The 17,807-nt window shown below is 41.9% G+C and overlaps 1 protein-coding gene across 1 annotated transcript; it reads left to right on the top strand.

Moving 5' to 3' along the window:
- The first annotated feature begins 1,734 nt into the window (after nucleotides 1–1,734).
- Nucleotides 1,735–16,582, top strand: LOC117456434 (zonadhesin-like). The gene is made up of 4 exons (XM_034096323.1): nucleotides 1,735–1,795; nucleotides 3,159–3,480; nucleotides 14,464–14,533; nucleotides 14,872–16,582. The coding sequence occupies exons 2-3, from the start codon at nucleotides 3,197–3,199 to the stop codon at nucleotides 14,504–14,506; spliced, it is 327 nt and encodes a 108-aa protein (XP_033952214.1). The 5' UTR covers nucleotides 1,735–1,795; nucleotides 3,159–3,196; the 3' UTR covers nucleotides 14,507–14,533; nucleotides 14,872–16,582.
- The last annotated feature ends 1,225 nt before the right edge of the window (nucleotides 16,583–17,807 follow it).

The following is a 17,807-nucleotide window of genomic DNA, read 5'->3' as shown; positions in this document are numbered from 1 at the left end:
TTGAAAAGATGTAATGGGGACGGCTTCAGTATTGCTTTCAGAATGTGGCCAAACACATACAGAAAAGGTTGAGTCCTTTACGGTACGCTGTTCCATGTGAAGCGTCATCACAACGGTGCTATGCTAACAATGTTCATGTGTTTTCTTAGTGTCTTGTGTGACTGCATTCATCACAGATCTTTCAGTGTCTGCTGCCAAAACGTTGTCACAGCGGTACCTGTGAGCCCTTATGTAATCTGATACCAGTTTCGACCAAATGCTTCCTCGTGACATTTTGTTTCCCTTTTTGTCACCTATTCATGGTTCCAGAGAAACATATTTGCTATGAAAGATCTTTTTGTTTTCGTACTTCCTCTTGCCAAACTCTATCAGGAGAGTCAGAACATGGGCGTGTATGTTTCATCTATCAAAATGACTACTTCCACTGTGATTTAAAAAGTCACAAGGTGTTTTGATCAAAGTAACAGTGTTAACTATTATACATGTCTGCAATACATAAAGAGAACGTTACTTTAATTCCCACTATTTAGCATGTATTGATCAGTGGGGCATTGACTCAGTCATTGTTACCTAATTTGGCGATGTAACGATATTCATTTAAATAAACAGACCTTTGACATACAGGGCGTTCCCAGGTATATTGAATATCAATCCCTCGGGCATGTCTGATCTGCCTCGTGGCCTCCACCCAGCTTTGCAGGAAAGCTTCAGGAGATTATGATCACTTGCCTGAACCACCCTTACACAACACTGCACTGAGCTTCCTCAAGAAAACAATTCTCTGTGTGAACTGCTGAAAAACCATTGTCTTGTGTTTTCTCCAAATCATTAACTCACGAGCATGGAGAAGTTTCTTAATTGGATAAATGAAAAGAACTGGAGTGTATATTGACAGTGCTCAGAGGACATGCATGGGCTTGGCAACAAAACCACGGGCCGCTGAGCAGAGTACACACAGCCATGTTTCAGTCACAAGACAATGCCTGGGATTCTTGCTGCTGACTGACTTGTGTTTGGTATGAGCCGGCGATAGATCAGTTGCAGTAGTAAAATGCATTAACTAAGTAATTACAAAATGTCTAAAGATATCCGAGAGTTAAGGCTAGCCGTTCGACGCTACCTCAGACATGCACAGACATGCGAGTCTTGTCAATTCCTGTCTGTTTTTCTTGTTCCAACCTGCATTCTCTCCTTTCCCTCCCCCACTTAAATGGCAAACACAACCACTGTAATTCAGTAAGAAATAGTTCTCCGGTACAGAAAGGGTGTATGTGAGTTATTCAGCATCCTATTCCCAAGACGAATGACACATTTGATATCATAAAATCAATACCCCGCTTCAAATTAAACAATTCTTGTAAATGTAGTCAAATGTTTGTTTTATTTGGTGCCCTGGGTGTTTATTTTATGAGACAATGTCTGTAGGTGCCCTGCAAATGAATTTTATTTTTCCCAGGGATGCCTGAGCATTGTGTTGTGAGTCGGTGTGAGTCAGCTATTAACTGAAGCATAAGATTACTCTCCTTGTGAAATGTAGAGTTGCTACATAGATGGCAGGGATATTTGGTGTGAGCAAGAGTGTGTGTGACTCAACCCCATTTAAACATAAGATAAAGGGGCGGAGTAGGAGATTGTGTGTTTGTGGGGAAAAAAGGAGGCAGGTATTCACAGGTCTCGGCTTTCTTCCTCTTCCCTCCTTCCTATTGTTGCACATTCCCTCACTGAGAGGAAATCATTTGTCAAAGACCCAGGACTTTTAGCTCACACAGAGAATCTGCTAGCTTTCTTTCCTTCGGTGAGTAGACGTATTTCATTTGTCATATTTAAAAATGTTGTTAAACTTTACTGTATGTCTATTCCCGAAGTCAGTGTTTGGTACCATCTTGCAGTGCTGGTGGCCAAACCTGATGAACGACATGCTTGAACAGTAGAATAAATTATTTGATAATGGTCAGTCTTGTCTCTTAAATCTTTGAGGTATACCTTTTCCAACACTAGTCTGAATGCTTTAGGCGGCTTTGATGCAACACTATCCTCGGCCTCTCTAGTAAAGTGTCATATTATAGCAGGCATGCTAACCTACTTTTATCATTGTATTCATCCAGTAGTGAATGTGTTTTACAGATTCATTAAATTCTTTGTGAATCTTTAACCTGCATTTATTCTGTTCTTTGGATAAGGTTGATGTTTTTTGATAGGAGTTGAAAAGACTCAGGTGGGGTCAGTCCCCCTTTAGGGTTGTTCCTCTGTTGTTGACGAAGAAACAACTGGGGTAGCTTCAAGGAGTACTTCCTTGTGTGTCTCGGAAAAGAATAATGGCAAGGTGAACAATTATTATAGTTTCTTACACTTCCTGCAGTGTTATGCCGTTAGGCCTATTTGGTCATTTGTATGTGATCATTTAAAAGTAAAATATGTCTGAGGGTGAGACGCTACACAACACCTCCTACAAAGAAGCAAGACACTGACTCCATAATTGTTTAGCCATGGGAATCAACTTGTTACTTTGTAGTTGTTTAATGTCTTTTTATATTTTGTGTCTCTTTGTAGTTTTTAATAGTTGTTGTCCTTTCTTTTGTTTTGCTTTTACAGTTGACTAGTGTTTTTGTACCTCTGTCATTTGTTTGCATCTCTTTTTAGTAATTTCTTGAGTGTCTTCCTGCCTGGTATGATGTCTCGTTGAGTGACATTTTGTAGATAAATGCCAGGTGACATCCTGACACTTTGAGCCCCTGGGCATGTGCCTGGTAGTCTCACTCAAAATCCATATATGTTCCATAGTGGAAATTGTCATATTTACTACTTTTTGCACTTAGTTCATTTTTTATATATAAAACAAAACCAAACATTACTTATTAAATATGTATGTTTTGGGAAATTCTAAAGATAAAGTCTGGCATTAGAATGGGATCGATTTTAATTTAAGATCACATACCTTAATTCATTTATTTGTTCATGTAATCGTTTATTTGGCAGAGACAATGCAGAGTAATGAACACTTAAAACATTCAAATGTGTCAAGTGTAACAGTGCCATATTTAGCTTTGAGATCATTTCCATCCGCAGCCGGATCTTTGTCATGTTAACCTATTGTGATTTGGGTGTGGTGTCCTTTCATTAATTCCCTCTCACTCTCTATACATCACTGCCTCCCTCAGCAGCCCAGGGATCCCCGTCTACCTGCCATACCTCCACCATGACTTCCTTCCCTCTTCCCCAACCGAGAGGCATCGACCTCAGCCTGCCGACATGTGGAGAGATTCAATGCAGCGACCACGGTTCCTGTCTGAGTGAACCGGGGGGCGGCACCGGGTTCGTGTGCAGCTGCGACCTGGGCTACGAGGGCGAGGCCTGCGAGGATACAGTGAACGGGGCGCTGAGCCTCCCGCTGACCCTCAGCGTGCTGGCCGTCATCTTCGGGGTGCTCATGGTGGCTTTCTTAGTTGCCAAGATAAGGCAGAAGCAGAAGAAGAGGAACAGGTACTGAAATATGTTGTTCTTAAGGGAAAATGTTAACCTTTTGGTAAAAAAAGTGAGATAAGAATTAGTTTAAAAGTAAAAAAGTTAGCTTGAAAGTCGTTAAAAAGTAGCTTGAGTCGGGGTGTTAGCCTAGCTTAGCATAACGACTGTTAGAGCAGAGGCACAGCTAGCCTGGCTTGGAAGTAAACAACAACTTCTGAAGCTCTTCCCTAACACCTCCTTTCTGCTATATGTTAAACTGAAGTTATGTTTTACTAAAAATAAATAGATGCCACTTCTTGCCGTGGCACCTGCCGCTGGTGAACGGGAGTTGCCACTAAGATGCCGGGGCAAGAGAAGGTTTACGGTAGCTGCCACTCACCTTCCGTGGCAAATGCACGTATTTATCGTGTACAATGTCGCTGTTTAAGCATAACTTTATCGAACTGATCTGTATACAAGACTGATGTGCGATCTCTATTTTTCAAAAAGATTATAAATTATAATTTCTATTCAATTTTACTTGGAGAACGTGGTTTGTTAAAATAAACAAACGTGCTATATTTATGACGTGTCTTGTTTGCTACCGTCAACAGACTAACAAACCCCCCAGTGTCAATAGCCTCAGAATTTCTATCCACCAGGGTCTGCAATGAATTTACCTCCTTCTTCACTGACAAAATCATGCAAATTAGACAGGCAGTCAGTGCCTCTGCATCAGGTACAGCAAATGTACTGTCCCTGTGTTCACCTAAAGCCAATTCAGGCTGCGGCCCCACGAGGACGAATTCGGTCGTTTGCGTTACTGTTTAGTGTCATATAGACCGTTCGGCCACACGAGGACGACCGAATATGGCACTAAACGACTGAGGAAACGACAACGGGTCCCAAGGTGGATAGAAATGCATACGCCACTCTCTGGGGGGTCAAACAGCTCCGTGTGTGCACCCCTATACGGACATTTTCAGATCACTGATAGTGATTGCGCAATAGCCCCACCTCTTCTGCTCACCTCCTCTTACCCCGCGCCAGTGCTGAAGTGTTTCGCCACCACCAACAACAACAATGGCGGATCGCAGAGTTGCTATCTTGCTCCGGACGCTATTGACCATGCTACAGTTGTTTGTGCAACATCTACAGCAATAATGATGAGGCAATAGCCCCGCCTCTCCCCACCTCTGCTGCTCACCCCCACGTCAAAGTAAACTGCACCCTGAATTCAGATTATTTATCTTTCTCTCGCGAGTGAAGTCTAATCTGACAGGACGGAGACACGCAGCTCTGCTCCCCTGCAGCTCCTCCCGCTGCAGCAAAACACACACTTCAAGTCAGATCATCACCCTTAGCTATTTTAATTACCTCTCAAACTCCCTAAACTAGTTATAAATATGTTTATTTTTACAGTCGGCCGGGTCACTGATTACTGGATGAGCTGCTGCATGAGACAGACATGGCGCTGTCCGAAGAGAGGGAGGAAAAAGAGAGGCTTTGTGTATTTTATCATTATATTATATAGAGTCGTTATTCATTTGTTTTAAAGCTCAATAAATAACAAAGAAGACCTTTGACCGGCACTTTTATAATTTTGTCCGGAAGATTTCAACTTTAATACACGCTGACTGGCGAAAAACTCTGCACGGTTCCCTCGGCCCCCACCGCGGAGAATAAACAGAAGGGCAACCATGACAACCATGCTTCTTCGCTGCTTTTGTAGAGGAAGTTACAGCGCCACGTAGAGGCTCCTGCATATGTACTGCAGCTTCTCCAGCGGTTGGAGCTAAACGGAGCGGTCTCGTGTGGGCAGACACTATCCGGATAATTATTGCATGTGGACGGAAGCCGTTTGCGATTGCGTTTGCGTTAATCCTATGCGTTTAGCCGTTTTCGTCCTCGTGGGTCCGCAGCCTCAGACACCATGTCACAATTCCGTCTGATAAATGCTAAAGACCTGGAAGACATTATCCAACATCTGAAATCCTCCTCCTGTAGCCTCGACATCATCCCGACAGGATTTTTTCAAAACTGTTTTTCATTGCTTGGCCTCAGATATACTACACATAGTAAACAAGTCTCTTCAATCAGGTGTATTTCCACAGGCCCTGAAAACTGCAATAATTAAACCGCTCCTAAAAAAGCATAACCTAGACAAAACCATAATGAATAATTACAAGCCAATATCAAACCTTCCCTTTTTAAGCAAATTGATTGAAAAAGCAGTTTTTCAACAGTTGAGTAATTTCATGTTTTTAACTGACGGTTTTGATGTGTTTCAGTCGGGCTTTTCGACCTAACCACAGCACTGAGACTGCACTTGTTAAGGTCTTAAATGACATCCATTTGAACACAGACAGTGGCAGAATATCAGTGTTAGTATTATTACATCTCAGCGCTGTCTTTGATACTGTTGACCACAACATATTGCTAGACCGTCTTGAAAACTGGGTGGGAGTTTCAGCAACAGCTCTAAACTGGTTTAGCTCCTACTTGAAGGACAGAACAAAGTTTGTCTCAATAGGCAATTAGAAATCAACCCTGATAAATATGTCATGCAGGGTTTCTCAAGGCTCCATCTTAGGACCTTTACTTTTTAATATTGATATGCTACCTCTGGCTGCAATTATTAAAAAGAGCGATCTAAGCTATCACATCTATGCAGACGACACTCAGATTTATTTTAAAATTACACCGGGAGACTACTCTCAGATTAGAACACTAAGCAAGTAGTGTTGCACGGTGTACCGATACTTGAAAGGTACCGCGATACCCTGCCGTTAAAAACGGTACGATTCCTCCGTTTCATTAGTATCGGTACTTTAAGAATGACGGGGGAAAGTACTCCCGTGAAAAAACGCCGTTTAATAAGGCTGCGGCCCCACGAGGACGAAAACGGCTAAACGCATAGGATTAACGCAAACGCAATCGCAAACGGCTTCCGTCCACATGCAATAATTATCCGGATAGTGTCTGCCCACACGAGACCGCTCCGTTTAGCTCCAACCGCTGGAGAAGCTGCAGTACATATGCAGGAGCCTCTACGTGGCGCTGTAACTTCCTCCACAAAAGCAGCGAAGAAGCATGGTTGTCATGGTTGCCCTTCTGTTTATTCTCCGCGGTGGGGGCCGAGGGAACCGGGCAGAGTTTTTCGCCAGTCAGCGTGTATTAAAGTTGAAATCTTCCGGACAAAATTATAAAAGTGCCGGTCAAAGGTCTTCTTTGTTATTTATTGAGCTTTAAAACAAATGAATAACGACTCTATATAATATAATGATAAAATACACGGAGCCTCTCTTTTTCCTCCCTCTCTTCGGACAGCGCCAGTGTCTGTCTCATGCAGCAGCTCATCAGTTTGAGAGGTAATTAAAATAGCTAAGGGTGATGATCTGACTTGAAGTGTGTGTTTTGCTGCAGAGGGAGGAGCTGCAGGTGAGCAGAGTGTCTCCGTCCTGTCAGATTAGACTTCACTCGCGAGAGAAAGATAAATAATCTGAATTCAGGGTGCAGTTTACTTTGACGTGGGGGTGAGCAGCAGAGGTGGGGAGAGGCGGGGCTATTGCCTCATCATTATTGCTGTAGATGTTGCACAAACAACTGTAGCATGGTCAATAGCGTCCGGAGCACGATAGCAACTCTGCGATCCGCCATTGTTGTTGTTGTTGGTGGCGAAACACTTCAGCACTGGCGCGGGGTAAGCGGAGGTGAGCAGAAGAGGTGGGGAGAGGCGGGGCTATTGCGCAATCACTATCAGTGATCTGAAAATGTCCGTATAGGGCGCACACACGGAGCTGTTTGACCCCCCAGAGAGTGGCGTATGCATTTCCATCCACCTTGGGACCCGTTGTCGTTTCCTCAGTCGTTTAGTGCCATATTCGGTCGTCCTCGTGTGGCCGAACGGTCTATATGACACTAAACAGTAACGCAAACGACCGAATTCGTCCTCGTGGGGCCGCAGCCTAAGAGCCGTGTGTGTTCAGCGCTCTGCTTCCACTCCTTGCACTGCAGCCGTGCCTGCTGTCCCGCTCCTCTCAAGCACGTTCTAAGTCCCTCCCCTCTCTCTTGCACGTGGCCACGCGCTAGCTGCCAGAGCATGTGAGAAAACGAGAAGCATGGCTGCAAGTGGGAGTGCAACTGCCGCTGCGCCTCGGCTTTTTGACAAAAAAGACGCCAGAAGTCTGTGAACGGGCCGTTCAGGTGTTCAGAGCAGAGCTCCCTGTCGGAGCAGCAGAGCGTGATGTGCACTGAAAAGTTTTTCTGTCGCAATATTATCGTTGAGCAAACTTAACTAGCATCACTATCTGCTAACGTTAGCTTTAGCCTTCGTTTTCTATTAGTTTTTTTCATAGGCTATAAACGGAGGTGGTATAAGTAGCCTATATATCTTGTACTTGAGTAAAAGTAGAAGTACCCAGGTCTTGTACTTGAGTTAAAGTAGAAGTACCAGAATGTAGGAACAATCCTGCAATCAAAATGTTCCTCAAATAAAAGTACAAAAGTATTATCATCAAAATATAGTTAAAGTAGCGACAGTAAAAGTAGAAGTGCTCAGGTCTTGTACTAGAAGCACCAGAGTGTAGGAATACTCTGTTACAGTAAAAGTACTGCATTCAAAATGTTCCTCAAGTAAAAGTATTAAAGTAGCGACAGTAAAAGTAGTCATTGTGCAGATTGGTCCATTTCAGAATAATATATATGATATGTTTTATAATGATTGATCATGAAAGTGTTCTCAAAGCTGGTAAATGTGCAGCTAGTTTGAATGACTTTGTAGACTGCAGGGTAGCTGGTGGATTTACTCCAGGTGGAACTAAAGTCTGATTTAACACTTGATTATATTTCACATCATTCATCCAGATCTGTGAAGTAACTAAAGGGATTAAATACATGTAGTGGAGGAAAAGTACACCATTATTTCTGAACTGTAGTGGATTAGAAGTACAAAGTAGCAAAAGAAACATTGAAATACTTAAATAAAGTACAAGTATCTCAAAATTGTACCCAAGTAGTACTTGAGTTTATGAATTTAGTTACTTTACACCAGTGGCTATAAAGATAGAAAGACTAAGCCTTGCACAGAGGCATGAAAATACATTTTCAAAATGCTCAACAGTGCTGCCAAAATGTTAAACTCACTGCTACACAATTAAAATAAATGCTTTTATATATATTTATATTAGATGTGACTCTTTGGCGTTTCTGTTCTTAGTAACACTGCTGCTTTAGTTGTTCTCGTGGCTGTGGTCCTGGATCATCGGTCCTGGATGGATATCCTCGTGGATTCATCTTCCTATTATACACACATGCATTTCCAAACATCTGGACTACCTATGTTGCAAATGTATTATCTTTTCAATTTACACACGGCATCTATTGCACGTCTGTCCGTCCTGGGAGAGGGATCCCTCCTCTGTTGCTCTCCCTGAGGTTTCTCCCATTTTTCCCTTTAAACTGGGTTTTCTTTGGAAGTTTTTCCTTGTACGATGTGAGGGTCTAAGGACAGAGGGTGTCGTATTGTCATACTGATATTCTGTACACACTGTGAAGACCACTGAGACAAATGTAACATTTGTGATATTGGGCTATATAAATAAACATTGATTGATTGATTGATTGATTGATTGATTGATTGATTGATTGATTGATTGATTGTTCTGACTGCTAAAATCATCTGTTATTCCTAATTTTAAAGCCGATATTCCATGTTTCCCTTTTTTTAAGAAAAGTATCGAAAAGAATCGGAATCGCAATTCTTGACTTGGTATCGGTATCGAAACCAAAATGTTGGTATCGTGACAACACTATAAGCAAGTGCATTGAGCACATCACTGACTGGATGACTCAGAACTTTCTCCAATTAAACAAACAAAAAACTGAGATCATTGTTTTTGGAGCAAAGAAGGACCGATTAAAAGTAATCACAGAGCTTCAGTCGGCAGACTCCAAAGTAACTCACAAAGCAAGAAATCTGGGTGTAGTGATGGACTCAGACCTGAATTTTAACAGTCACATTACAACAGTTATTAGGTCTGCATACTACCACCTGAAGAATATATCAAGGATTAAAAAACTAATGTCGCAACAGGATTTAGAAAAACTTGTCCATGCTTTTATTTTCATTAGACTCGACTACTGTAATAGTGTATTCACAGGGCTCACTAAAAAATCTATCAGAAAGCTGCAGCTGATTCAGAACGCTGCTGCTCGAGTCCTCACTGACACTAGAAAAGTGGATCACATCACTCTGGCTTCCAGTCTGCCAAATAATTGATTTTAAAATACTACTGCTAGTTTTTAAATCACTAAATGGCTTAGGACTGAGGTATATAGACGACCTCCTCCATCACTATGAAGCATCCAGGTCTTCTGGGTCGGGTCTGCTCTCTGTTCCGAGAATAACCACTAAACATGGAAAAGCAGCTTGTAGTTATTATGCCCCAACAATTTGGAACAAACTGCCCAAATCGTGCACGTCCGCTGAAACACTTCCTTTTTTTAAATCCCGACTAAAAACGCACCTATTTGCCACTGCTTTTAATTGAGTTGCCCATACTCACACTACAGTATGCCTTTTCAGTCATGTATTCTGTACCTGCTGTGTTTATTTATTTAATTTATTTCATTACCTTTGCTTATTATGCCTGTTTTTAAATGCCTTTTTAATAATGTATTTGTGCTGTATTTGTTCTTAAATGTCGTTTGCTTTTAATCTGTAAAGCACTTTGAATCGCCACGTGCTGAAAAGTGCTATATAAATAAAATTGCCTTGCCTTATGATAGTTCTACAAATATATTGTTATACAAGAGAGAAACATTGGCGAGTGAGTTGCAACGCAAGCCCTGCTAACATTGCTTCCCTTGGCAATTGTCGCTTCTGGAGGGGAGTTTCCACTGCTTGCTATGATAAACCAGGTGTATTATTACTAGTAAAGACAAATACATATCTGTATTGACACAGCAACCTGCACACTGGTGTTATTAGACTTGGCTGCAGACTTAGGGCAGCTGTAACTGATTGCAGTGGCCACTGCTCGTGAGATGCTAAGGTTTACACACTGAACAAAAATATAAATGCAACACTTTTGTTTTTGCGCCCATTTTTCATGAGATGAACTCAAAGATCTAAAACATTTTCTATATACACAAAATAACCATTTCTCTCAAATATTGTTTATAAATCTGAAAAAATCTGTGATAGTGAGCACTTCTCCTTTGCTGAGATAATCCATCCCACCTCACAGGTGTGGCATATCAAGATGCTGATTAGACAGCATGATTATTGCACAGGTGTGCCTTAGGTTGTTAGAGTGTTAGGCTTCCTGTCAGCTCGTTGGGAAGATATAAAATATTAGTTTCATGGAAGTCACACCGTCACATATAAGAGCATTAAGACATACAGTACATAGCCGGAGTGTCCTTGGGCAAGACACTTCACCTGAACTTGCTCCTGTGGGTATTGTCCACAGTTTCCGACTGGGCCAGTGGTTACAATTGTGGGGCCAGTGATAATACAAGTATTGTATTATCATTTTACCCTCAATGTCTACCTCTGTGGTCAGTCACTAGCACCCCCCCGTAAACCTTCTCTTACCCCGGCATCTTGTGGCATATCCCGTTCTGCAGCGGCAGATGCTTCGGCAAGTAGTGGCATCTGTGGCAGATGCCGGAAGTACCTGCCACAGATGCCACGGAGTAGTGGCATTTGTGGCAGATGCCGGAAGTACTTGCCACTGCCTGCAGATGACACGAAATGCGCTTGCTCTCTCTCAATTTCATCTAGTCTTTGAGCTATATCAAGCTAACTACATCTTTATTCCACCATCACCATATAAAAGACATGACATTGATTTTGATCCTCTTATATTACTTTTGAAGTGTATAAAAATATCCCAAAAATATGTTAACTCAAGAGAAAGATGTGATTTCAGTTTCCCCCAGGATAAATACAGTATTCTTATGAATAGGATAATAAACCAGTGGCGTAGCGGAGGCCCCCGCACCCCCGGGGAGCCCCGGAGCTTAGGGGGCCCCGACCCCACTGTAGGCTATCCTCTTAGATTTCGTAACGCGGGAACAGGGCGCAGAGGGCGGGCCCCCCCCTCCCTGCTATGTTGCTACGTCATGTGTACGCTGCCTGTAGTAGTACAACAGTGTATCATTATAATTATTTGCTCACCTGCGATAGGGCTAGCCGGCTGATAACTAATGTTCATTGGCAGGCTGGGCAGCGTTCAAAACAAAGCGGGAAGCATTGCTCATATAAATAACGTTCATTAGTTGCGTTGCCGGTAAACATGAAAAATGAAGCGCCACTACCCAAGTGATGCTCAGAAAAGCAAAATGAGAGCGAAAGCCGAACAGGAGAGGGCAAAACTACCTAAAATAACGTCATTGTTCCGGCAGGCATCAAAGGTAGACGTAGACTCTAACGTTACTGCAGATAGACCGCTAGCAACCCCCACCGGCCCCCGGCCGTCAGCTCCGAGTCCAGGCAGCCCAGCAGCCCCGTTACAGCCGAGCCAGCTAGTCGTGCCTCGCGCTTCGAGACAGGTTAGACATTAGAATAATAGAAAGTTTTATTCGCCATAACCAGTATGCTACAGGTTACATTGGAATTGGAATCTAATCCGCTCATTTTTGCAGGTCAGCAAGAAATCAGCTGTGCCCCCTCCGAGGCCAGTTCAGACATAGGCATAGCCAAGGCTGCCCAGCCAGCTTGCCGTGCCCCCACAGACCCCAGCAGCCCCGTTACAGCCGAGCCAGCTAGTCGTGCCTCACGCTTCGAGACAGGTTAGAATAATAGAAAGTTGTATTCGCCAATCGCCATAAACAGTACGAGTCAGTATGCTACAGGTTACATTGGAATTGGAATATAATCCGTTCCTTTTTGCAGGTCAGCAAGAAGTCAGCTGTGCCCCCTCCGAGGCCAGTTCAGACATAGCCAAGGTTGCCCAGCCAGCTAGCCGTGCCCCGACAGTGACAGCAGCTCCCACCCACCCCAGGGACACGTTGGCCAGCGACAACTCTGTGACTGAATACCCTACTGATAGGGGGAAATTCCCTGTAGATTTAGAAGACGATGATGTTAAACGGTACATTCTGAATAACGGGCCATGCAAGCCTGAAGGGCCATTCAAAAGGGATGGGAAGGGAAGGTGCTTTTCAAAAGAGTTCTATAACAAAACATCCAAAATTGGATGTAGAATTCCGCGCAAGTGGCTATGTTACTCGCCATCTATGGACCGGGTGTACTGTGAGCAGTGCTGGCTGTTCGGTGACAGACCGTCTGCCCATCACCTCCACCATGCGTGGAGAATAGGAATAAATGATTGGCAGGGTCTCTCTAAAAAGATTAAGGAACACGAATTCTCTCGCTCTCATTTGGCAGCATGTGTCGTGTATGATACGTGGAAAAATAATCTGACCATTGACGCGCAAATATCATCTGAGTTTAAGAGAGAGGTGGGGTTTTGGACCGAGGTCCTAACCAGAATAACTGATGTTACACTAACACTGGCCTCTCGCAACTCTGCTTTCCGGGGTCACAGAGAGAAAATAGGTGATATAGATAATGGTAATTTCTTATCTACCATAGAGCTTATGGCGCGTTATGATCCAGTTCTGCAAAGGCTTATTGAAAGCAAAAAGAAGGTGCACTACCTAAGTCCTCAAACTCAAAACGAAATAATTTCATTGCTATCGAAAAAAGTGCAGGACACAATCATTACAGACATACAGAATGCAGAATTCTATTCGATTATAATGGATACTACCCAGGACATTTCAAAAGTAGACCAACTGAGTCAAGTGTTCAGATATGTTACTATAGCAAATGATGAAAATGGAAACCCTACGGAGGTGAAAATAAACGAAAGTTTGTTGGGCTTCCATGCAGTCACAGACCAAACTGCTGCAGGTCTAGAGAGAGAAATTCTCGAATTGATGGAGAGAAAGGGGATACTACTTGGGAAGTGCAGCGGACATGGATATGACGGGGCTAGCAATATGAGTGGCGTCTACTCCGGTGTACAAAAACGCATAAGGGATAAAGAGCCCAACGCAGTGTACATTCATTGTGCTGCGCACAATTTAAACCTTGTACTCAATGACGCATGCCAAAATATACCTGAGATAAAAGACTTCTACGACACTGTTGAAAGGCTATATGTATTCTTTAGTGGAAGCATCAAACGATGGGAGCTTTTGGAAACACACCTCTCAGTGCCCAAGGCTGGCCAGCCTACACTGAAGAGACTATGCCCGACACGATGGGCATCAAGACAAGACGCCGTCCAATCATTGCGGTTCCGTTATGCTGACATTATGCAAGCGCTAACTAAGATAGACTTGCTCTCCAAAAAAAGCGAGGAACGTGCCGAGGCGACTGGCTTGAAAAAGGCCATGGAGAGCTTTGAGTTTGTTGTAATGACTGTAATACAGGGCAAGGTCCTTGAAACAGTCAACATTGTGTCCCAAGCTCTCCAGCGCAAAGACGTGGACCTCTTACAGGCGACAGCAATGCTTGGTAACGCAACCGATACACTTGGAGAGTTTGATGGCTTAAAAGCGCACACGCAAGACCTGGCATCCTCATGGGGTGTCCACAGTCTCTTCAAAGACAGACGTGCAAGGCGCACAAAGGCACTTTTCAGAGCTTTGCGAGGACCAGCGGCTCCAAGACCCAGGGGAGCATTTTAGAGTGGCGGTATTTTACGCAAATATCGATATTGTCGTTGCCCAACTCAAAAATCAATTTGTTGGAATGAGCGAAGTTGCACAGCAATTTTCTTTTCTGCTTCCCCGTGAACTTTTGCGCGCAACAGACAAGGATCTGTCTGAGTCCGCAAGTGCTTTATCAGGCCAGTATAAAGACGACCTGTCAGCCGAGTTTCCTTTCCAGATCCTGTCCCTCCGTAATGCTCTTAGGCCTACTATAAAGAAAATGTGCTATAACAGTGTGTTTACTTTACATCATAAGCAAGACTTACTCATTTTGGTTTTTTTGTCTAATAGGAAACAACAGGCAGCAAAACAAGGCTACAACATCGCTGTGTAATTTGGATGACTCTCCATTATTTCAGAGGTAAGTGTTCAGAAGGACATATTCAGTATTTGTGTGCGATTATGAAATTGTAGTAGAGGATTTAAGTCTACTAAAGTATCTTCCTTTAATTTCAATATCATTTTTTTAAACTGACTTCATATTTTCTGCCTTTTATTTGCAATTTGTTGGTTATCTTGATGTACCCACGTCAAGCAAAAATGCTCTGTTGTGCTGCTATTGGTCAAAACGCCACAGGGTACCTTAACCTCACACCATTTGTGGCTAAATGTGTCTTTTTTATTTTACATTGACTGAGAATGAAAAGAAAAAACAGGATAAATGATCACAACAATAATAACTCTGCTGTTCTTATCCAGGTCAAACATGGCATTGTGGCCAGTGATACGCTTGAGCTTCCACCAGCATTCTTCTGCAGCACGCTTACAGTGCAGTTTGTTGAATTTAGTAAAAAAAAAAGGACAGATCAAATCCACCATTCTTTCTTGATGACTGGTGGCCCCTCTTCTACGACTGATGCTGCAACATCAAAGAAACCCAAATACTGAAATATTGAACTGAACTTTAAAAGGATTGACAGAGACACAACTTCACTGCTTTGTTTCCCGTGTATCATTTGACGATGACAGGCAAGTCATTCATGTCAAGAGGCCAGCGTGTATCAAAGAAAGGCAACAGGAGACTGACTAACAGTATGTATTTGGCACCAAACTGGATTTGGGCCATTAAAAAATGTTCCTTGTAAACACAGCAGCCACCTTTAAACTGTTGTCTACATCTGAGAATGAGCTTTTGACACTACCATTAGTTTTCTTAGAAGCGCAATACAATGTTTGAGATGTCCTTGTTAGGGCCCTGCATCTCATCACCAGCTTTGTAGGTTTGTTTGAATATTTATAGAATTTTGATGAGGTACTGTGGCTCACTAGTGCTCAAGAACAATGATTAAACATAACACAAAATCCAAACCATTAATCACAACATTACATGCAACCATTTTGGTGTAGTAGTAGTTTTCACACACTGATTGCATTTTTCACATTGCAAGAAATGAACAGACTAAATGATCGTGTCTTTGGCAGTTTAAATAGAAATGTCACGATCTGCTTAGCGCACATTTGTACTTCCTTAATCACAATTTTCATATAGCTTATTTCCATAGATGAGCCTATTGTGTCCTCTAACACTGGCTACATCAGGTACAATAATGCAAATCAGTTGCTCTCTGACGCAGCAGTTGCTAAATGCAGAGAAAGCTGAGCCCAACAGTAATGATTCTTGCTGGCCTGTTTTTGTACTATCTGCTAAAAGGAGTGACTTTTTACTGTTATTAAAAACAAAAATGCTTTCCTCAGCAATCAATTTCACACAGGGTAAGACGGGGATATTAACCCGATTGGATTTGTCGTTTATTTTAGTCACTCTGAGTAAGATGGCCAGTGTTAAGAGCTTGTTATGCTGTATTGTCTATTTTTTCCTACACTGCTGATTGAATTAATGTTTTATATGCTTTTTGTAGTTCTTGACAGCCTATAGCATCAACAATACCCAACACTTTATGATATTGTCTATCCCTCTGTTTTTGTGTTGCTGGATTACACAACAATTCCATGTCGTCAGACATGTTTCAACAAGCTGATATGCTCATAGAAGGTGATTATTTAATCATGTGTGCCCCTGTGTGTGTACAAAACTGGCTGAAAAGTATGTCATTCTTCTCTGTCATAAGTTATAGGTCAGAATGACAAAGGTATACTCTTTTGATATATCTATTTGAAATATGTATGCCTCATTTATTTAAGAGATGGAAACATTTTTAAATGTTTGCACAACAAATCTGCAGTAAACTACCAAAACTAAGGATTTTATTGCTGATTTTCCACTCTACTAAACACAATAGCTGGAGAAAAAGTGCCTTTAAGTGTACTGATCAAGAGGAGTCCTTTTGAAAGGTGAATATACTATGCCAATAACCTGAAACTTGTGCGCACACCTCCTCAGATCCTGTTTTACTTCATTTTAAAATTCCTCTCTTGTCATAAATGTTTGACACAGACAGTTTAAAACAAAAGCCTGATATATCTATCTTGTGTATATATATATATATATATATATAAGATATCTCTTGTCTTTTGACTTGTATTATTCTGTAATAATAGTTTGTTGTGTTTATTTTGTGTTGCTTTTATTATTATCACTACTGCTGATAGGTGCAGAATATGTATGTGCAACTGATGTTTACTTAGTTTGTATGTTACATTACATTTAATTTAGCTGACGATTTTATCCAAAGCGACTTACAATAAGTGCATTCGACCAAGAAGACACAAACTTGAAGAAAACTGAATCATATAAGTAAATCAGGTTTCATAGAGCTAAACCATTTCAAGTGCTACTCAACAGGCTTTAGATAAGCCAGTCCTTTGTTAGTATGTAAGTGCTTAGTTGGTATGTAAGTGCTTAGTTGGTATCGAAGTGCGTTTTTTTTTTTGGTTTTTTTTATTGCTCGAAGTGGAGTCGAAAGAGATGAGTTTTCAGTCTGCGCCGGAAGATGTGTAAGCTTTCTGCTGTCCTGATGTCAATGGGGATCATATTGGCTCTGTAGCTATGCAAGCTGATCTGTGGTTAACTGATTTATGACTCAGTACCGCTAATTAACAATTTCACTGGCATGTATATCATATCTTTACTGCACATACACTTTTTGTTCTGTATGTATTTTGCTGTATGTTCACCAATTTTCAAATAAAATGTACAAAACTCACAACATATCAATGTTTTATTTAAAATATCAAAGAGTTGTTAAAAGGGTCCCTTTTCTGATAATTTTCCGGTTCATATTTGTATGTTGTGCCTCTACTATGACATGTTTCCATGCTTTAATGTTCAAGAAGCTCTTTTTCTCATACTGCCTGTGCTGCAGCACCTCTTTTCACCCTCTGTCTGAAACCAGAGCCCAGTCTGCTCTGATTGGTTAGCTCTGTTGTGATTGGTCAACTGCTTAGAGAGGTCCCACCCCTTAAAATATCACGTATAATGTATTGGAGTGCTGTCCAATACAAGCGTGAGTTTGACGTCATTATGTTACAGAAGTAAACAAAGTCGACCTGTTTTTGACTTAACCCTGGCTAATTAAATCTAATTAAATCAAACAACACTTCTTATTTCTGAAGTTAACACTACATTTCATACAGATTCTTGCGGGACTGAATTTGAACTTATTGTAATTATAATTGATCACTTTGGATAAAGTGGTCAAATGAAGAGGAAAAGTTATAATCTTGCTAGGAAGTTA

Source organism: Pseudochaenichthys georgianus, chromosome 12 (assembly GCF_902827115.2).
Source record: "Pseudochaenichthys georgianus chromosome 12, fPseGeo1.2, whole genome shotgun sequence".
NCBI classification, from domain to species: Eukaryota; Metazoa; Chordata; class Actinopteri; order Perciformes; family Channichthyidae; genus Pseudochaenichthys; species Pseudochaenichthys georgianus.
This window is presented reverse-complemented; position numbering and strand designations above follow the sequence as displayed.

What these genes read in the sequence shown, in the direction of transcription:
- LOC117456434 (XM_034096323.1), top strand. Translation starts at nt 3,197, where the DNA reads ATGACTTCCTTCCCTCTTCCCCAACCGAGAGGCATCGACCTCAGCCTG. An exon ending in AAGCAGAAGAAGAGGAACAG is followed by an intron (nt 3,481 to 14,463) that starts GTACTGAAATAT and finishes TTTGTCTAATAG; the next exon opens with GAAACAACAGGCAGCAAAAC.